The following is a 21,178-nucleotide window of genomic DNA, read 5'->3' as shown; positions in this document are numbered from 1 at the left end:
TTGCCAGTCAAGCCTGTCCCTCGACCATTTTTGATAATAAAAAGCCCCAGCAAAATTTCGATAGAAGGACGCTTTTTCTCTCTCTCTCTCATTTTGGTTGTTTTGTCGTAAGCTGGTCGTACCTGGCGCGTAAAAGCCGGGCTGGCTTGATTTCGTGAAAAGAATCTACCCTCCCCTGTGAATCGCGTCGCAGAATCGTCGAGCTTTTTGTCCAAACGCAGACTTTTCCCTTCCATCTTTTTTCTTTTTTGTTGGCCACTTCCCTCAACTACATGACCACCCTGAGCAAATCCTGCAGAAAACAATCGTGGTGTGCCAGTATCGCTGGAAGAAGCATTCTCGTAACGCCCATGTTGGTGACCGCGTCATGAGCTCTGAGTGATGGACACCCACTCAAACCGGACCGAATATTCAAGGTTTCGTCAAGGCAAAGGAAAATTGGGATAGGAGTGAACAAGAGAATAACATAGGCGAAAAATCAGTCCAATCTCGTGTGAGAAGCAAATGACGCAAGGTAGGTAAAAGCAAAGTCGCATATGCCGGCCGTCGGAGTGAAGCTGCATCTAAGTCGTATCATATCATCATGAGTCGTTGAAAAATGGCCAGAGAGTTTGGAGGCGCGAGTCGCCTTGTCTCTTGCCGAAAGAAGAGAAGAAAACAGAAAATGAAGAAGATGATGAAGAAAGTCGAGGATTCTTCCTTGAGTCTCGTGAGAGAGGTTGCCGAGGGAGGTCGGTGTGGGTATATCCCTCGGGGTAGCTGTGAAGCATTTCAACCGCTTGTAAGTCGTCTTGTGCCTGGGCTCCTTTCCCCTGTGCTTCCAAGCATGGTTTCACGTGGGTGACTTCCATGCCGATCTAAGCCCGTTGGTGTACTATCAACTTTGGCCCGAATAACCGTCGTGAGCTGCACCGTGGCAGCTTCTACTCGAACGAGGCTGTCGAGCTACTGCTCGAGTGATGACCTGATCGTCGACTGTGGCGGTCACTGTCCCGGGATGAAGTGTGACGACTCTTGCGGCGGCGGCCCGAGTCCTGAGCAGGCAGGCCCTGGACGATGCCGTTGCGAGCTAGCATGCCTCCGTTGACAGAGAAGTTGCGACAGACCATAAAGGCACGCATGGCAGCGTTCTCCTGAGCAAGAACGTCAGACTCGTAGGCGAGATCCGTCTGGTACTCGCGGCCGTTGACCAGGACAAGACAAGTGTAGCCGCTGTGGTCCCGGTAGCACTCGTACATGGGGTCTGTCCATCCTCGACGCCGGCAGAGGCCTGTTTGAAATCCTGGTTAGCAAAGGGTCCTTTCTTCCTTGTGTTTCAATAGGCACTCGGCCATGGGGAAAGCTCGTGGTCGAATGGCGTCAGTCTCGTCGTCATGCCAACGCGAGACTTGAAGGCCTAAGTCTTCTAAAGTCTGGCTTTGCCATGATTCCTCGACTAACATTGGCGCAGTGGCATGGTCCAACTTGGACTCAATGTTGTGAGTGGAGGTATAACCGGGAGATGTGCCGTTGTCCCCGCCACTTCGGCGTCAAAGAGTCACCGCAGGCGGGGGAACTCGGTTTCACCCAGCGAGTGATGAATCAATTGCCGATGGCTGGACTGGAATTGACTTCTCAAAAGGGGCTGGATTGATTCATTGATCAACTTACTCTCGAGATACTGCATGTAGAAACCGCCCATTGTGATAATTTGTGTGGTGGCGTTCACCGAGCTGCGCCGGAGCGTCGAGGCCGAGGACGGTTGCGGTTGAAGGAAGGAGCGGAAAAGTGGAAACCGAGCTTGTAAGAGCGCGCCTCTGATGCGGGAGACCGACCAGTGTGGGACAGGCCGGAGAGGGGGGGGGTTCGGAGGGGAGAAAAAAAAATAAGAATAATAATGGCAGAGTAAAAAATAGATCAAGAACGCTTGTCTAGAAACCAGAAAAACAGCGATGAACGCAGAGAAAGAGGCCAAGGGTATGATCCAATTCCGTTTGGTTCACCCAAGAATCGAGCTCGAGACGAGGACAAGGCGGAGCGCGGACGGAGGTGGAGGCGACGACGGGATATCAACCTGCCCTTTGATTCAAGGTGGCAGGGTGCGAGATAGACAGCGGGGATTGTAGAATTGAGACTGGAGTAATCCTGGTGAATGCTCAATGCCTGCTTCTGGAGGGCAGAGATGCAAAAAAGGCGTTCAGGGTCCTGTCAAATTGGCTTCGAGTCGTGTGCCGTGGAGGTAGGTAGGGGGGGCCTGGTGGGTGCGAGCGAGATGGGATGGATGGGTGGTGGATGATAGAATAGATGGGATAGAAGATGGAGAACGAGAACGAGAGCGAGCGAGGGAGAAGGTTTTGAAGCAGAGCAGAGTAGAGACGAAGGAAGCTTCAAGATAAGAAAGGGCTCGGGAGAAGGGTCCAGTAAGTACTGTAGGTACTGTAAGGATACCGGCCGGATAGGATACCTTGCTTGGTCTTGTCAAAAGCTCCGTCCGTCGCGACTTGACTGACCTGCGAGTGCATCTGCTGCAGACGAGTCGAGCCGATGGCACGGCGAGACATGTGTGCCTTTATTGCAGACAGCTTGTTAGCGCGGGGACAGGGGGTGTCTGGAGACAAAGGACGACGCGCGAATGGAGGCAGATGCAAGCAACGATGCGGCTCTCGAAAGAGTGTGACCCATCTTTGCTGTGTTGGCCTACCTGGTTGCCAGTTGATCAAAGTCGCTGGCGACTAGGCCACTCCACCGGAACACATGGAGGATGCAGCGACCAGGCGATCTCTGATTCCCAAAGTTAACGCCTTCGGCCACCGGCGTACCACGAAGGGACCTAGTACGTTCCATTTTTTTCTCCTCCTCCCGGGTCCGTCTCCTCTCTCGGGTTTTTTGTTATTGTTTTCTTTCCACTCCAGAGTCTTTTTTCCTTCTCCTCCAGCAAGGCCTCTTGCGCCAAACTCTATGCTTTCGCTTGCCCCCATCCCCTCTCACCGTGCAGCCCCCCGATGCTACCGGCGCACTCTTCCATCCGTGTCCGGCCGTGCTGCTGCGTAGATAGACAAGAGGGCATGATGGCATGGCCTTAGGAATGGGGGGCGATGGGGCCAGTCAGGGCCCGGTCTGCGAAGCTCATGCAGACACGCGATTGAAGATGCATCACTACGACATGGCAGCAATTTCCAACTTGCTTTAGCTTCAAGTCAGGTGGCGAGGACGGCTTCACCTCAGTGGCCCGGAGCGGGTAACTCGTTTCTAGTCGTCAAGTCAAGCACCTCGAAGGAAGGGTCAAGACGTCGAGGGGCGAAATGACCTGCAGCCATCAGGTACTGTAGACAAAGCGAAGCGATACCAGCACCTACCTACATCAACAACAAGACAAGCAGGACAGGATGTGCCTGGCTCACTGCCACCATCTGGACCTCCGAGATCTCTGCTTTGGCGGCCACTAATGCACAGCAACCAGCCCAAAGTACCAGCTTGTATAACAGTAGAGCCAGAGGCTGGACGCCGAGGGGCACCAGCCAGCACCAGCACCAGCACCAACCCACACACGGATCCCCTCCCCTCGAGCGCCGAGAGCCCCGCGGCCGGAGCTGCTGCAGGGCACCTCGGCCTGTCTAAGGTACCTTCATACTGTACCTGCCCTGCCAGGCCATTGCCATCAGTGCCGCAGCCAACTGGAAGCGGAAATTCTCAGGACCGGGGATTGGCATCTGCTAGGATCTTGTTCTTGATCCTCGTCTGTCTGTCGCGCGCGAAATGGGCGGCCTTGTTGTGCGGCCTAGTCGAGGGACTAGAGTGTTGCGCTGGGGCCAGGCGACAGCGACTCAGTGAAAGCGGGCCACGTTCTCAACTCCATGTGGCGGTTGCGAATGTGTACGATTCGTACCCAGTAAACTTCACAAAGCGCGCGGGTCCCTGAGGCATATTAGAGGTTCAAGGGAGATTTGAGGACGTGCCTGGCTGATCAGCTGCGGGAAGGTATTCAGTCTCCCCTCGAGATAAGCGAGAGACCAAGTGTCGAGTCCGAAATAGCAACATGGAGAGCGGAGTTCCATTATGATGCACTGCACGCGAGTAAACTTTTGGCTGCAGTCTCAGTGGCCTGGTTGTCGGCCGTCGAAGAAGAAGCCCAGGGCAGCGAACAAAGACGACGATGCCATGAGCAGAATAACTCAATAGTGACACCACACGCAGCAGCCAGTCAAGCCGGTCGACGACAGTCCACTTTCCGCTTCCCACTCCCTCCCTCCCCCAGCCCAGGGCCCCAAGGAAAGGGTCGGTGAAGCAGCGCGACGACGTGCATGAACAGGACAGTCAGTGGCTGGCCCCTCTGCCACTGGACCAACGACCATGATCCCTCTCATCCCTGCCCACCATGCCCTGTGCCATGCATCCACCGGCGCGGGTGTGTGGGTGCCGCCGTTAGGGCTGTCCCCAGCAACGCAACGCAGCAGCAGAGGCAGAGAGAGGCAGCAGCAGCAGAAGCAGGCGAGCATCGGCATGCCTCCCTCCCCATAGAGAGGGAAAGAAAACGGTGAAAACAGCATGATTGATTGGACACTGGAGGATGCTCTTCCTGATGCAGCCTCGATGGTGTGGCCAGAGGGTGTGTGCATTGCAGATTTGGCAGCCCGGGAGTGCAGCTCGATTGAAGAATCATATGTGAGAAGCGAAAAAGGCTTGGGTGCACTGGGGTAAGCCAAGTGGCAGAGGCCTGTGCATGGCATGGCAGTGAGATGTGGCCAGGATTCATGGACTGGACGGACGGGCAGTCTGTGTTGAGGAGGGGAAGCAGCGTCCGAACTCCGTGCTTGCCTTAGCTACAGTACGGGCAAGGGAGGGGGAGGGGAAGCGGATGGCAGGAGGGACCACGCAAGAGGCGCGAGACAACGACTAAGGTGAGGGAAGAAAGGAAGAGGGTAGGTACTGTACAGTGCAAGCCTGTCTAGTTAGGTAGGCTGGGTCAAAGGCCGGAGGGCAGGCAGACCAGACGGGAGGCAGGCAGGCCTTGGGGCCAGCCCCTAACCTTCATGCAATGATGAGTTGGCAATGCTTGCTTGTCGATGTTAATAAAAACAACATCAATAACAAGACTGGAACCTCGAGACGGCTCCGAGTAGCGGGACGTACTTGCTCGCGCCGGTCAACGCGGGGTACCGACCGTACCTTTCCTGACCTCAACTCCCCTTGTTCTCTCGTCAATCGGCCGGCCGGTACAACCACAACCGCCACCACCACCACAAGCATCCCGGGTGGTTGCCTCTTGATCACCGATTTACCCAGCCACAAGCACAAACGCCGGGAGAGGTCGTCCATCGCAAACCTAAGGGCTCTCTTGATAGCCAGAGGCATCGTCCAGCTCGGAACCCATGATTCTACTCGGACAAAGACATGGCGGTACTCTCCGCCACTTTTCGCATCGCTCCCTACCCAGTGACACTTCAGTCTTCTTAGTTCACTAGGTCTGAGCTAACTGTTGAGAAACTCTCTAAATGGACGGCTCGCCGAGAAGCGCTGCAAGACCGCCATTGGGCGCGTTTGCTCACAACAGGGATGCCGAATCTCGTCGAGAGCTTGGTGGGTTCTGTGGGTTCGAGTGGGCTTTGTGGAGGACAAGGGAGTTCCATCCAACCCAGGCCATGACGGAGCTCGAGCTTCCAACGGCGGACGGCGATTCGACAATTGGAACTCTTCCAGAATTCCACCTTGGGGCCGCTAGTTTGCTCTGACGTGACGACCACCGAAATCCCATGACACATGCCTCCACGCCCCACGAAGTTGTCCACCAAATTGGAACAAGATGGTCGGTGTTCTGAGCGTTTTGGGTTTGGGCTCTGGCCCCGTCGCTTAAAACAAGTTGAAGCAGAAACTCTGATAACCGCCAGCGACAAAAAAAGACGTGCTACGCGCCGTGCTCGCCCCATTACTTACCTTGGGCGTATCGCCCATTGCAGGATATCCGCAAGCGAAATTAATCGAGGCGGCTATCCAGCCGGAAGGGTCAGCAAAAACAAAAACAATACCAAACGACATCCAGAAATTTTCCGCGCATCGTGGCGAGCATGTTGCGGGTCTTGCTGTGCCGTTTCAACCCTGGAGGTTGGACAACCGCGAGACCAGGCCAGCGTGAGATCGCTCGCGGCGTGAAGGAAAAACCAGAGAGGGCCCAACCTGCGGCCGCTACTGGGGCGGGCTTGGCACACCTGCCAGGCGCGACGGATGTGGTTCCCACGGTCTCCCATTGCTTTTTTGTCATCAGTTAGCCTCTTCCTTCTTCCGACGGTGCCTTTGTCTCTGCATACTGCCAAGAGAGCTTGGATGAGGGGCGCGATGAGGGGCACATCAACCAGAAATGCCGATGATGATGATGGACAATGACGACGAGGGGCAGCGGAACGGCACATGATGGGTCACTTCGATTCCCATCTGCTTGTCAGGCCGACGAGGGGCTCCTAAATTGACGTTTTGGCATATCCGCTCGACGACGAGGTTCCGTACACCAGGTACTTTCAAGTATCCTTCAAGTCAAGCGCCTTCCGGATCGACGGCTGGTAAAACTGGCCAATCCCACCACAACAGACGGCAACACTCGAATTGGATGACTGGGTCCGGTCGAATATGCAATCAGAGTTTGTCTATTCTCAGTTGATGGACTGTCAAGGCTCCCTGACGAAGGAGACCTGGTTGGAAATGCTATGCTCTTGCAACGGCAGACAACTCAAGAGACACATGATACTGCAAGGCCAGAACGATTACGCACTCTCGACTGCCTTCGATTCAACTAGTAGCATGACTACTGCAAAGATCGACTCCCTCAGCCTATCTTTCGCAACCCTCTGTGTTGGTCCTTGTTGTGGTGACCTTTTCATGGATAAGGCCTGTGGAAACGCCCGCCTGACGGGGAACCAGGATACGAACTCTGTTAGAGTGGGTAATAACAAACGGTCAAGAACATTGACGAGCGATCGCTGCCTCCAGAGCCTTGGTTTCCGGACATGGCCACAGCTACCTTGCGACAAAAGTGTTAACCGGCATTCGGCTCTCTTCAACATCATTTTGAGGATCACAGGCAGGGACCAGCTCGCTTATGCCCTTGCGGGCGATCTCTTTCTTACAACCCCTCCTCAGATATTCCCCAGTTAATTCTCAGTACGGATCGAAACCAGCTTCATTGGAAGGCAATGATGGCACACGAACAGCACTCAGGAACATGCTACGTATAGCGAGAGACATGAAACTTAACAGGCCAAGATGGAATCATGTTGAAACGAACCACTCGATTCAACAACGCACGTCGGTCGGGTTTGAGACAGGGCCGTGGGGTTGTCTCAGCATCCATGCCTACTGTTGACCGTTAAAAGGACCCTGTTTTTGTGGTCCCCACAGAATTCACGGTGGAGTGGATACGACAATGCACGTAATCGCAAAGAAGACTCACTGCATTTGTGGGTGCTTGGGGGCGAGAAAGGCCGCCTGATTGTACTATCAGAAAGCACCGAGTTCACCCTTGAACTGACCGAATTCCAGACCCGAGGCGGCGATACCCAGAGAGGCCATAGAAGAGAAGCGCCCATAACCTGCCGTGCCGTGTCTCGGCTTCTATCTCTTCCATGTGCGCCACAATCGGGGGCCGCGTCCCAAGTATCCCCCTTGTCCTATGTACTTTGAGTCCAGCTTCTTGCATGGCCGTTTCTTCTCTCACACACGCACCTCGGTACACAGAGATGGGCATGGGCATAGGCAGTCTGGCTGCAATGCAGGTATGCACCAGACCTGGTTGCTTGAGATGCGGCCACAGACCGCAGTGCAGAGGCGGGGGCGCGGCGGTGGCCACATACGGCCCGCCGTTCAGAGGGCTGACCTCCGGGCAACGAGACATTCGTCCACGGACGCCATTGACATGTACGAGTCTCGATCCCGAGGTCTGGCCTGATATGCGAGGCGGTCTGCGGAATGAGCCTGCGTGTTTGTGTGTGTGTGTGTGTGTGCCGTGGGTTAGGTCAGTCAAACCCAGGGCACGCCGTCAGAGAGCCTGATATACGGCGTTCTCATGCCACGCTTTCACTCACATTTGCGCAGAAACCACTTTAAATCTCGCACCTGGTCGGGAGGCTGGTAAAAGGAAGACGTCAATCTCCCATGCTCATGCCATGATATGCGCCCTCATCGAGACCCGTCCACATCGCAGTGGGCAAAAGCAACGTGACCGGAAACAGGTGGAGCAGAGTTCAAAGTGCTGCATACAGGATCCATGGCCTCCCAAGGGCCCAGTCCTGGACTCTTGGATGCCGAGAAGCATGGGCCCGGCCCTGGCCTCGAGATGATGCGCAGACCCTGCAACTGCTACCGTCGTGGTCGTATGGCGTGGGATCACTGTCCTCCCTCTACCAGCAAGATCATGTGCATCCCAGAAGAACGAAGGAAATGGTAACCAGTGTTGGTTTCCAATCTCAACCTTGAGCGAGATCCCTGCCTTCTCCAGACGATGCGCTGTCAGTTGGTCATGCCTGTTGACGTTATGACACCATGAGGGTTTACATGGATTGGTGTTTGCCCTCGTTTCCCAGCCCTCTCGGACATCCACCGCCCCTCGAGATCCATCTGGCCATGCTGCCGAGTCGACATGTAGGTAGGTGCGGATGGGGTTCCTCATCTGGCGGCCGGGGCCTACGAGTCGGTCGGAAATTCACTGATGCATGCAGCCGGTTGCCTGCCTGTTGTGGATGCCTGTGCTGTATCTCTGATTCAAGATGGATAAGCATCGGTCTAGCCTGTCATACCTCGACGACGCAGACGCCATGTCGTGCTTTGGCCACCAGCCATCCATCCACCTTGGGACGACCAATCCTCGATCTGGCTGAACCAAGTCGCCATGAGTCAACTGAGATCTGAGTTCCCGCACGGCCAAGAGTTGATCCGATCATGTATTGGTATCAACAATATTGACATTGATGGTTAACCATATACTGCGAATGGCAAAAAGACAAGGACCGGCCATCTCAACACGGCAAAGAGAACAAGGAAATCAACTGCCCCGCCACTCGTAATTGCACTCAATCATGTCTCGTTTCTCATGGCATCCATACCAAAACTCTCTCAGCCTGACTTGGACAGGGATCCCTCCGCGTCACCAAATCCAGCTGGCACAGGCACCGCTTGGCAATCAAAAGCCGTGCTTGGATGCAAAGTAGTTCTGGATCTCTTCCACCTTGTGCTTGGGGATAACGTAGACGGGGTGCACCGTGGCGACGCGATCCTCCTCGTCAAAGATCTGTTCACCTTCCATATAAGGTGACACAGACCATGAATCTCCCGCCACAATTGCCTCGTGGGTGCGAGCAGCAACCAGGTCCCACTTGTGCTGCGCTGAACTCAGGCCGGAGAGCACATAGCAGGTATGGTAGGCGTCCGAGTACCTGTTTGTTGGGCTGGGTTTAGCGCTCACCGAAAATAATCAGATGCAGGAGGGGAGTTCCTACTTGCTCGGTTTGTCTCTCAGGCCACCCCGTTTAGACTGGTCCTGGCAGCAACAGAGGATGTAGCGGATCAAGCCGTCGCGGCTGAAGAGGCTATTCCTTGCGGCAGGGAGCGGGTGGCCGCCAGAACCGGCCGCCGCCTCCCCTCCGGGCCCGTTGAGGGCGGCCTCGATCAGGGGCCAGCAACCTCCGACCCAGTGGCTGTAGCAACCGTCGACAAGCTTGTTGGTACGACCCGAGAAACCGCCCTCGGGGGCGTACTGACGGGAGGACAACCAAGAGATAAGCAGTGGAACGTCGAGATAGCTGGAGAAGGGGACGATCAGGTCTGGGTCAGCATGCAATGCTCCCATGTCACCACTTCAGTGGGTAGGCCATCGTGGGCCTGGGGGGAACAACAGAGACATACCGCGGGATGGCTCGATGTGGAGAATCGAGGATGGAGAGGCATCCGAGGGCGCAAAAGGCATATGCACCATGTGCTTCAACGCCCGGCTTTGCCGACACGCCGCCCTCGTACGTTTGGCCTTATTGGTGAGCGATCAGAGAGCGGGAACGACTTTTGGGTCTTGTGCATCACCTACATTGGCGTACATAATCGGCGAGGCCTGTGAACAGACCAGTGTGGCCAGCGGAGCGTGCTGGCGAGTCCTGTGACAGCTCGAGAGGGATGTTGAGGAGCGATATGATGACGGACGCGCAGTAGGCCCCCCTGCAACACGGTCAGTAAGGAGGAGAGAGCACATACGAAGGGGATCGGATATGGGTAGGATCTCCAGACTTGACGGCCGGGGGTGGAAGAGGGACTGCGGGCCTTGACAGCCGGCAGTGAGTGCTACAGTGCATACCTGACATCCTCCTCGCCGCCAAGGGCCATCTGGAAGCCCCCGTCGGGCTGCTTGAGGGAGCATAGCCATCTCCACATGGCACGGCGGTCGACAAGGTCGTAGCTGTCCTCGCCGCCGACTAGGGCCAGCGACAGGACGGTTGCATACGTGGTGGCGAGATGCGACGTCTGGCCGAAGCCGCCAGCGAAGCCGCCGTCGGGGTTCTGCATGGGGCGGACCGTGTCGACGAGGCTCTGGCGATACGACGAGACATCCTCGCCGAGGAGGGAGAGTGCGGCGAGGCACCAGTAGAAGATCCAGGGACGGCTGGGGTCGGCGGACATGAAGCCTCCCGGCAGCTTTCCAAGCTGCTTATGCAGGAAGTTGACATGGCGGCGACGGTCCAGATGGGGCAGCCCGTGGGAGTTGCAGGAGGAGTGTTCCTGGGCCTTGAGGAAGGGCAGACATTCGTCAACGGTTGCGTCCTGCACGCGCGACGACTCTGTGAACAAGTCGTCGCGGATGAGGGGCTCCGAAGTGAAGATTTGAGGGATAGAGGGCTCAATCCCAGGCTGCGGCGCACTTGCTGCTGCGGCTGCGGCTGCCATCTTGATGTTGGTGGTCTTGTTTGTGTTGACACTTGTGGTGGTAGTGGTGTTGCTGTTGCCGTGTGAAAAGATGACGCGTGGTCGAGGACGGGTGAGGCGAGCTCTCGATCTCATCACGCAGCTGGTGGGATTTCCCTTTGTTTTGAAGTCGGCATCGGCGATTCACCCCCTCTTCTCGTTGATATTGTTCTCCAAGCCATGGATCACCAGAGCGTCGATGCAGACAGGGTAGTTACTCACCCCCACAAAACCAAGTGGATTGTCGTCGTGTGAGCCCGTCGTCTCCGCTTCTTCCTCGGTTATCAATTCTGAGCCAATCACCAAGCTCCATCACTCTTGGGACAGAGAACAAAGATGGATGAGTTGACGGATGTGTTGGATCATGTTTTAGATGATTGCGGGGGCTAGGGCAAACATTTCGAGATTGCCTTTCATGTTTACGCGTGGCCAAAGCTTCACACATGAGAGTTGGCGCAGTCCTGTCATCTCATAGCCTTGCTCCTGTAGCTAAGTCAAACAACTCTAACATTGCACAATTATCCGGTTTACCTGAGAATACCAGTGCACGCTAGTTGACCCATGATTGGTTCTTTCTTACACTCTTGGGGTTGTGTGTTGAAGCTTCGATCTCGACAAGATAGGAATGAATGACATTTACACACTCGTGGAAGAGGGAGAGGTGGCCTCGTAGTTGAGGGCATGCTTTTTGAATATTTAGTTATCCCATCTCATATTTATTATGTCTATGAATTTCTCTCTAGATTTGAGCTTTTCAACGATGGTTATGCGTCTGGCATTGTACTTCTGAACTCGCTATTTTCTCGCTCCTGTGTCTCTCGTGCAATGTTCTACCACACATCAGACCCCCAAGCATGAATTCTGTCCCAATGGCACTCGTTATTTTACTCCATTTCAATAACCTCATCGATTCAGGAAACTACGTTCGAAGTAATCCATCAAGTTGAGCAGCCCGAAGATTGTCACTTACCCTATAGCATATTACCTCCCGACCATGCAAGGCACTTGAGATGATGTTTTCCTTCATTTTGTAGCTATATATAGTTGTTTCATGTTGGAACAACTATTTCGAGCCTATGTGAACTGTTCAATATGATCATTGAGCAGGTAGTGCAACAAGGGTGCGATATCGGTTGAACACGAGAGCAGCTCTAGATTGGTATCTTGACCTCTGGTGAGAACATTATACAATGAACAGATCCCAATATCCCTGCAGACGGGAAAAACACGACTCACATGTGTTAGTTTCAATGCATGTATTATAAAAAAGTGTTTACTGCTGATACAAGCACACACTGTATCTCATATGCATACACAAACCCCTCCTGACCTCCAGCAGGGCGACCGCTGAGCTCGCCATCTCTATGTATAACGTGGAATTAAGGATAAATAGGCTGAAAAGATTTTTGATGAACAGTTCTCCCCTAGAGACATCGGCTTGAGCTACAGCAATGGTTCTGTAGTCATGATAGCAATAACTGAGAGAGAACGGGGTTCGAGGAGCACCAGATGGGTACCAGAGGATGGTTGATGGCTGTAATCTAGCGGAAGGCTACCCATGGCCTCTCTCTATTGCCTTTGATTGTAAATTTTGTTTGACTCAATGATGTACTTGGCCCGAGAGAGTGTTACTCAACACGTAAAGAAGAGGATGATCCTGTCGTGACCAAATTCGATATCATGACTGTCGACTTGGAGTCACAGCATCAACATATTCTAGAATAAAGTGTTCCAAGGTGTTGGGTTTTAACGATGTTATGTATTGATAACTGTGTTCCTTGTTATTGTGGTCGATGGCTTCTTTAATAGATGCCGTCGAGATCAACAACTATTAGCACATCAATTCACAACTAAAGACATGGCGATTTAGAGACACCGTTAGTTGAGGCGAAAACTGAAGGGTGACGTAGGAGACAAACAAGTGTCAAATTTAGGACTGTACCCCTTTCATCGCAAGATATCTTAACAAGTTCAGACCAACGGTGGTCAACGTTCTGGGGTTAGACTGCGAGATGTCCATTTCGCCCACATCATATAACGTTGAGATGAAATAGAAAGTGTGACAAAGTAGAGAAGACTTTGTATTGCTGAGTCAAGTTGCTTTACGGCCAGTTTGACATAGAGGTAGAGGGAGTGTTAGGCATGAGGAGCAAAGAGGCAGTTTGCACACAACAGCGAGGCTAAGCCCAACATCACATGAAACTGAAGCCTATAAAAGACATACTGTCAAGCTTATCATTAAGATGCCTCATTCATCCGTCCACGTAGTCTAGTCAATGGAATTATCTACTGGTTGGAGACTTGACGTGCGCGAGCGGTGAACTTCTCGGGCATACCCGCATTCCTCCGCTGGCCGTAGAAGGTGTTTCGAGCATATTGTTCAAGTTGTCCAAAGTCTAAACCCAATAGAGAGAAAGCTTGGCCGTCTGGGTAGGATCTTAAATATGACAACTCATGCCAAGACCTGGACGTCGTCGACTTACATGGTCCCTGTCCCCATCCGCACTTTCATCACCGACCCGTAAACACTAGTATGGCAGCGGGAGTTCCACATATAGTGTGACGTTCCTATTTGAGGGTTTTTGGAGTTGTTGGAGAGCTTGATAGCTTTGCGCGTAGCAGCCATCGAGCATCACGGTACTCCAGTCTCAACATGTGGACTTCAAGCTGTCAAACCTGGCTCCTTTCAGATTGGTTTCCGGACCCAGCCTTCAGGCAGTGGAGTCGAGGCTCCGCTTGGAGTCAAGGGTATTTCGGAATTGGAGAAGTGAAGCGCCAAGAGTCTCCATGGTGATGATGCCGCTGCACGCTCTCAAAAGTGGGTTTGGCCCCTTTTCACAAGCAAAAGCAAGAAAGCAGTCGACTCGGCTGAGGAGGATATATGCTGACAGCTGCAACAATGGTCCGAGGTTACGTCGTTTCAGTTCGGACCTTGTTGACCCGTGGGTTAGCTGGCCCAACGTGGCAGGTTGGGGTCGACGAGCAGGGAAGAGGGCTTGAAGGGATCTGGAGCGGTGATACAGTTCCGTGACCCCACGATGGATCTCTTTCGTTCGGTTCACGACGGCTCTCCAGCAAAACAAGAGTCAAGCTCGTCAGTAGCGTCATTAGTGGACGCTACGTGTACTGACCCTGAACCCTGCAAGCCGGAGCCTCATCTGATGCCGAGGTGGCAGCGCATGGGCGCCTCCTTGAATCGACAACCGATATATTGAGTGTCTCGATTCCGAGGAAGTGTTGGGTTGGCTTTTGTATGCGTGAGAAGCAAGTGTCCGGGTGCAATTGCCGGTATCAACGGGGTTCCGCGGGCGCTATGTGGAAATCGCCGAGATGCGACATTATTCTGCGCTCAAGACTGCGGCAGGAGTCGTATCTAGGTGCAGACAAGATCTGGGAGATGAATGCTTACGACATGACATTATCAACACGTTGGATGATGGGCGGTGGCGATGAAAGCCACAACGCAACGGCATCTCGGTTCGGCTCATGCTCGCGAATCTTGGTCCGAGGGTTGAGATCCATGGACCATGGCATTGGATGGCACGGATCCATGTGCGGCAAGCGCGCAAATCCAGGGATCAATGATTAATTAATTGATCAGAGAAGAAAACATTCTTGCCTGGCTTGTCTTGTTTAGCAAGTCGAAGCGAAGTGAGCGAGCGAACCAGAGGAATGGTGCCTCGGATATTGAACATTATAACCTCGTCGTGCCGAGTTGTTGTAGGGCACATGTCGTCGTATTTACGAAGGAGGGGCCGGCAGACGAGACGGACGACACGGCGTGTGGTTGATGGAGGCGACGATCTCCCGGTGGGCGCTTAGGTTGGGCCAGCTCAGCTCGCTCGCTTGTTGAGTGTGTAACCAGGGCAATCACCAATTGCAGCGTCTCTCGCGCGCCGCCCAGAGATGCCAGCGTTCCATAGAATGCTTGAATCTTCATTTTGATGGGCACAGAAGAGTCGTGGCATCGGGGCAATGAAGATCAATATGAGGAGGGTGTCTTGTGGACGCCACCTCCACGTCTAGATTCCTGCCGTAATTGGTGTGTGTGTCTGTGTGCACCTTGTCTGGGCGGTTTGATGCGGCCCCAGAGTGAGGGGTTACGCAAGGGAAGGGAAGGGATATTCGCAGGTGTCCTGTCGTGTCTTGGAGTCGATGAGACTGGGGTCAGCCCGGTTCAATGCCTCTTGGCTGGTGTGGTCGACACCGGATAGCATCATCGGTTTGCCCCAATCAGACGAGGGGGAAGGACAGCGTGCGATGCTTTGAAACAGGCTTCATCATGTCTGTAATGGCGATTACAGCCAAATATGTACGTCTGAGAAGCAAAAACACCAAAATTGGGTGGATTTGACCCCGGATATGCTGAATCGAATTCCGGTGGATGTGGATGCGGAACCGGAACTCGAAGGCCGGATCGTCTTGCCGGTCCGTGGGGTGGGCGCCTGCACTGCATAGCAACGACAACCACACATACGCGAGATGGATGGGAAGAAGAGGTGTGTGTGTGTGTGTGTGTGAGAAAATGTGTGTGCCCTCGCTTTTTGAAGGCAAAAAGAAAAAAAAGAATCATGTATATAGAAAGCAAGAGGGTATCATAAAAAAAAAAAGGGAAGGAGGTGCCGTCCAACGTCAGTGCTTCCTTCCAAAAGCTTAATTCGCTGCATCCGACTTATATCAAGGAAGGAACCAAAACCAGAGCCTCAATATGTCCCTGGTCAAACAAACACCACGCCTCGGATCCATTTCACATGCAACTATGGGGAAATCCCCTCTTTTTTTTTTTTTATCCCTCGCCCTGGTCTCGTCTCGCCTCGCTGCTGAATCAAGTTTGCTTTTTTGAGAATGCTGGAATCTGAGCGGTTCGCTTTGCTGAGTAAGTACATGGGCTATAACCTCGGCCATGAAGCAGCACAACTATTTTCCCGCACTCTTAACCTGGCAGTGATCGGTCCTTTTCTTTCAATAATTTACTACTCTTCACAGAAAAGCCTACAGACAGAAAAACCGAACCGAAAATCGACTCTCCTCCAAAAAATACAATGTGCAGCGAGCTCCCCCAGAACCTTTTCCACCACCTTATTCGACCCGAGGCCTCAGAGTTCAAGGGAATGATTCGGGGCCTGCCTCAGGCTGTTCGCCCCTCGCCCAGTGCCAGTGGCCAACCGCGGGGTTCTTCTTTGGGCCAGCTGGACCTCCTCCCAGCGGAGCTTCTGCTCAGTGTGCTCGATCTCCTCGACTTTCAGTCGCTTTCGCGCCTCTCGCGTGCCTCATCTCTGGGAAAGGACGTTGTCGAGGATCTTCCCGTTTATAGAGATGTTATCGAGCATGCCCCCGAGGCCCTCACGGCCCTAGTCAAGACTCGCCTCGTCAGCCACCACCCGGCTGCCCTTGTTCATCAGGCTCTCCACCAGAGCAGATGCGTCTCGTGCCACTACTTTGGCGGATTCCTGTTCTTGCCCACTTGCGAGAGAGTCTGCTTCGAGTGCCTGTACGAGAACCAGGCCTTCCGCATGACAACCCCAACCCTAGCAAAGCAGTGCTTTGCTCTCACAGATAACGACCTGGAACAGATCCCCCTCATGCATAGCATCCCGGGGACTTTTGGTCTGAGATTCCAGTTCGCCCACAAGCAAGTTGAGCACCTGGTTAGCGTCAAGCAGGCCAAGCAGCTCGCCCTCCAAGTCCACGGCTCCCCCGAGAAGCTGGCCGAGCTGAGGCCCAAGTTCCGCGCTGCCAACATGACCCCGAGAGTCCTCGGCATGTTTAGGCACTTCCACGAGGCCCCTCTGGAGCCCCCGGCCTGCGATATGTCGCGACTGCCACGAAAGGCTGAGGTCGTGGAAGATGATTTTGGCGGCATGGCCTCCATTCGCTTCCCGTCCCTGACTGATTCTGGCGTCGAGAATGGCCACCTGTGCCAGGGCTGCCTCGTCACGTACGGACATTACATGCAAGGTGCGCTACCGGAGAGCACGCTGTCAGAACTCGTTCCATCAGGTGTTGGTCCGTACCGTCCACTTCTTGCCATACTGACTCGTCTGTGGTCCGCCGATGGCTTCATGGAGCACGCACGCCAATGCTATGGTGTCCGTCGTCTCGTAGGCCAGTGCTTGTCGTGAAAAAAGGGCGACCCATGATGATGATGATAACCATGCCTGGGACGGACAATCTGGCGCCGCCGCGCTTCCATTCTACGTCCCAGTGCCCAAACCACTCTTGACAGCGTAGCTGTCCCTCTACCGCGCCGCTGATGCCTGCCGCATCAGCTGCTGCTCCTCCTCTGCCGGGTCTTGCCCATGAGCAAGACCCGAAGCCCTGAGATACCCTGATCTACTACTCCTGGACACATGTATGCCACGCGTGTTCCTCAAAATACCACCTGGGATGGCGTCGAGGCGATGAGATTTGTGTGTTATGACCGTTATATATCCACTCCTACTGATTGTTGCAGACAACTTTCGACGACATTTAGCCATTTTCATTCGCTTTTCTGGTGGACTTGCATATCTGGTTTCCATGTTATATACCTCTCAACTCTGTTGGTTTAGGTTGTTTCCGGTATGGTTCTTTTGCATTCAGCCAGCTTGTTGTCATGTTTTACAGCATTATATCCTGTCGCGAGTCAATAAAGCTGAATTACCTAACTTTGAAGTTCTACCGTGTCTTGCGAATGGCCCGAGGTCTCTAGGTGATACTTTTGGATGATACTACAGTGATACTGACAACCCTTCATCTTGGTCGAAGGGAACATAGTGATTGGGCACTGAGAGAGGATTATGTAGTCCGTTTTTATTATTATGTTAACATAATGCGTAATGTTAGGTCTGGGCACTAGTTCTCGAGGAGGTTGTTAAACTACCTTGTTCCGCGAAGCCTCCTGTCACTCTTATTTGCCCGGTTCCTAGCACAAACGGGGAACATGGAAGCGTGAAGTTGGTAATTCTTCGATTGGGAATGCAACCAATGCAAAATTGTTGACATTGATAGGTTCCAAGTTACGCGATCCTACCTCGTCGTCTATATCCATCACGTTCGCATCACTACGAAGCCCTACGCTCGGTGCATTCGAGATTGTTGGCATTTCCAATTGTGTATTCACCTCGAACGAGAAATGAGATGCTCCTTGAAGCTACGAATCACACGAGTGGACGAGTGTGGTTGAATAAGGCTTGGCCTCGACGCCTCCTTGGATACCGTCTTGATCAGTCCCACAGGCAAGGACAGCCAGTCATACCCAACGACCCAGGGTTCTGAGGTCCAAGCCCTGGCTGGACTCGTCTATCTCATTAAAAGCATGGACTGTTCAGAAGAAGGCAGCGAACAAGGCGTGGTACAGCCGACGCTCCGGGTTTCTGGACGCGCATCTGGGTAACCCGAACCAGCCAACGCAGATGTTCCAGCGCTACTCAGAAGCTAGAGCGAGCTGAGGACATTGAACACCAGATAATTCAACCCCTGTTACAGCCTTGGCTTATACACTTGCAATCGACCGTGCTGGTGGTCTAAGATGGCTGGCTGGACGGGTTTCGGAGGGTAGGCGAAGACTGAAACATCACACACCTTGGCAAGGTTCTCTATCTGCAATAAAAGTTACTACCAGGCTAACAAAGCTGCGTTTAAATTTTGCCAGCATGATTAGGGAGAAGTTAGACGGGAGGAATAAGGACGAGTGTGAATATATGGACACTTGCCTTACAAAGCAACTTTCCAGAGTGAATGCGAAGAAGTCTGGCAACGAGAAGAGGGCGAGAGTTGCGACCACTAACATGGAAATTAAGATTCAGGGGAAAGAAACTGGAGAGTAAAAAGGGTCTCGGGAAAGCAACTGAGAAGTTGAAAGCTCCGGTCAGGGGCAGGCTGCTTTGCAAGAACAAGAAAGGCAAAGGAGCGAGAAGGAGAGAATAGAGATCATGACATGAATGTGAGTGTTCCGTAAAGAGAAAGAGAGGTGCGACTAAGATCAGGGGGAGCAAGAGGTTCCCGAGGAAGATGAGTCAAGCACGGTTCAAGATGAAGTCGAGGGACGGGAGTGTTGATGAGGAGAATAACACAGGCTCTCAGAACCCAACTGTTAGATTTACTACCCGTAAGTGATGGGCAACATTTGCAGTCGTCAGTCTCAGTAACGACCATATTCCATCGTCAACTGGAGCTGTCTCCTGTAACTTGCCACGAGAGTCCCTTCGCCGACTTCGCTCAAGTTGCCTTTCATCAATAGAGTCACAATGACGGTGAGTCAAGATCACTCCGGAATCGCATCACATCGTTTCTTGCCTGCGGAGCCCAACGTCTGCAGGTGAGGACAACACCGCAGAGTTAGCGTCTATGTATGGAAGCAAACACGTCAAAAAAAAGTATCTGATGCCGCGCTTCACCAAGGAGGAGCACGCTCAGTAAGCGCCCAAGAATAAAGAGGGTCTCGAGAGTAAGAGGATCCAGACTCGGCCGAGAATCCTAGCATGGGGATTTCAACCGAGACGGTCCCATCCTGGCAACCTGCCTATGTAATGTAACCCAGGCCGACTCGACGCTCATGCATCTGTCGTTGAGCGCTTGGTGACGTGGCTAGCTTGACATCATCATACCTTACCTATCTGAAGTTTTTCAGCAGCAGCAGCAGCAGCCATGGGCGGCCGCATCTACACCATTTTGGACCGTTGACGATGCGACCTGTTCTCTGCACCAGCACGAGGTAAAACTCCACTGCTTGGGCATGAAGCGCGAGCGTCTATCTTGCTTGCTTGTGACACTAAGACATGGGGACGGTGCGTGCCGTGCCTCGTGGCGAGATGCGTGTGTCTTTGAAAGCCTGAATGCCAGAGCCTGATCTTGTTTTTGGAAATAACGTGACATGTCAGTCTGCTATCAGTGAGGCCGTTGGTCTTGGATCACTGATCTTGATACCAACGAGTGTTTATGCCTCAAGCGTGGAAGGCGTGTTATAAAGAAGGCGTGTCTTGTCAACACGCGAGAAGTGCTTCAACGCGACGAATGGTCTCGGCACTTTGCTCACATTGGCATGTTGACGTTTCTCTTACCTGTATGTAGCCCACAACATTGGACTCGTGGTTGGAAGCATGTTAGTCGTGATGTCAGCTGTTGCTTCAATCATCCCACCGCTCACTATCATGAGCTGTCCGGTCTGAGCCAGACTTCCAAGTCCGAGTCTGCCGAAAGGCTCAATGAATACCCAAGTAAAGCAGCTCAAGCTTGACCTTTGTATAGTACTGTATTGTGGTATGTCATGCCTAGACTTGTCTTGGACGTTGCAAGACAGAATGGATGACCTGCTTGCTCTGGCAACTCGAGGAGCGACGAAATCGCCTACACCATGAGATCCTCGACTAGACCTGCCAACTATGCAATCCCTCAGAGATCCCAAAGGAGATGTCGACACACGGTCCATGTTTGCAGTGGGGAATGCCCGTCGGAGCCCGTGTGGAGTTGACGTCGGAGGCTCGGACTTGGATAGCAAACGTACTATGTACTGTAGTATCGTGCTGCAGTAACATGCGGCATATCATAGAGAGAGAGGGATTAATCAAACGTAGAGCGAGACTATCTCTGGCTCTTCCTCGGTTGTCGATACTAGATCAAACGAGCGAGGCGTCTATCTTTCGTCGGCGTCGGCCGCCAAAAGAGACGGCGGTTGTTCCCGGGAGCCATCTCCAAGCCTTCGAATTCCCCCTGCAGCAGAAATGGCCTGATGGGAAGAAAATTGCTGGTTGGCCACCAACTGACAGTGGATCGAGCTGCGATGCGGCTGACATCCATATTTTTTGCTGGGGACGCGCGAGAGGCACCGTCAACGTCGGGTCGAGGCTGTCTGCCTGTCTCGCCTTTGTTTTGTTTGGACTCGACTCGACGACTGCATGGCAGCCAAACCTGGTCTGCCTATGCCTGCCTACCTGTCTATCATGAGGGGATCTGCAGGGTCTCCAACGTAACCCAGGACTATTGGAGGGGCTACTGGCGCACGTACGCCTCTCTGGCCTGACTCGGGGCCAAGTCTGAACCAGGTCGGAGATGGGCATTCATTCTGTTGAGGACGCTCGCTCGAGAGGAGCAGCTCATCCGCATGAAGCGCTTCAATCCCCTAGGCGCGCGCCGTCTGCTGCTATCCCATTCCCCATCTCCCATCCTCCATTCTCGGAGGAATAAGGACGCAGATCCTTCTTGGACTAGAGGGAGGCGTGCAAGGCGTGCCACCACCAGGTGAGACGTGCACACGGAAAGCAGCTAGGATCTCGCGGGAGCACCCTGGTCA

The 21,178-nt window shown here is 53.4% G+C and overlaps 3 protein-coding genes across 3 annotated transcripts; 1 reads left to right on the top strand and 2 right to left on the bottom strand.

The window, feature by feature from the left end:
* Positions 1–923: 923 nt before the first annotated feature.
* On the bottom strand, positions 924–1,891 carry NCS57_00399700 (uncharacterized protein; the record flags this gene model as incomplete). Its single annotated transcript, XM_053053974.1, has 2 exons — positions 1,651–1,891; positions 924–1,270 (listed from the first exon to the last, which is right to left on the bottom strand). The coding sequence occupies exons 1-2, from the start codon at positions 1,679–1,681 to the stop codon at positions 924–926; spliced, it is 378 nt and encodes a 125-aa protein (XP_052916134.1). The 5' UTR covers positions 1,682–1,891.
* Positions 1,892–9,142: 7,251 nt separating this feature from the next.
* Positions 9,143–11,004, bottom strand: NCS57_00399600 (Protein farnesyltransferase subunit beta; the record flags this gene model as incomplete). The annotated part of the gene is made up of 5 exons (XM_053053973.1): positions 9,143–9,395; positions 9,459–9,815; positions 9,865–9,982; positions 10,040–10,167; positions 10,304–11,004. The coding sequence occupies 5 exons, from the start codon at positions 11,002–11,004 to the stop codon at positions 9,143–9,145; spliced, it is 1,557 nt and encodes a 518-aa protein (XP_052916133.1).
* Positions 11,005–15,893: 4,889 nt separating this feature from the next.
* NCS57_00399500 (F-box domain-containing protein) lies at positions 15,894–17,030 on the top strand (the record flags this gene model as incomplete). The annotated part of the gene is made up of 1 exon (XM_053053972.1): positions 15,894–17,030. Exon 1 carries the CDS (start codon positions 15,951–15,953, stop codon positions 17,028–17,030), a length of 1,080 nt encoding a protein of 359 aa, XP_052916132.1. The 5' UTR covers positions 15,894–15,950.
* Positions 17,031–21,178: the final 4,148 nt, after the last annotated feature.

This window comes from Fusarium keratoplasticum, chromosome 3 (genome assembly GCF_025433545.1).
Source record: "Fusarium keratoplasticum isolate Fu6.1 chromosome 3, whole genome shotgun sequence".
NCBI lineage: Eukaryota > Fungi > Ascomycota > Sordariomycetes > Hypocreales > Nectriaceae > Fusarium > Fusarium keratoplasticum.
The sequence above is the reverse complement of the archived record's forward strand: the minus strand, read 5'-3'. Positions and strand labels throughout refer to the sequence as shown.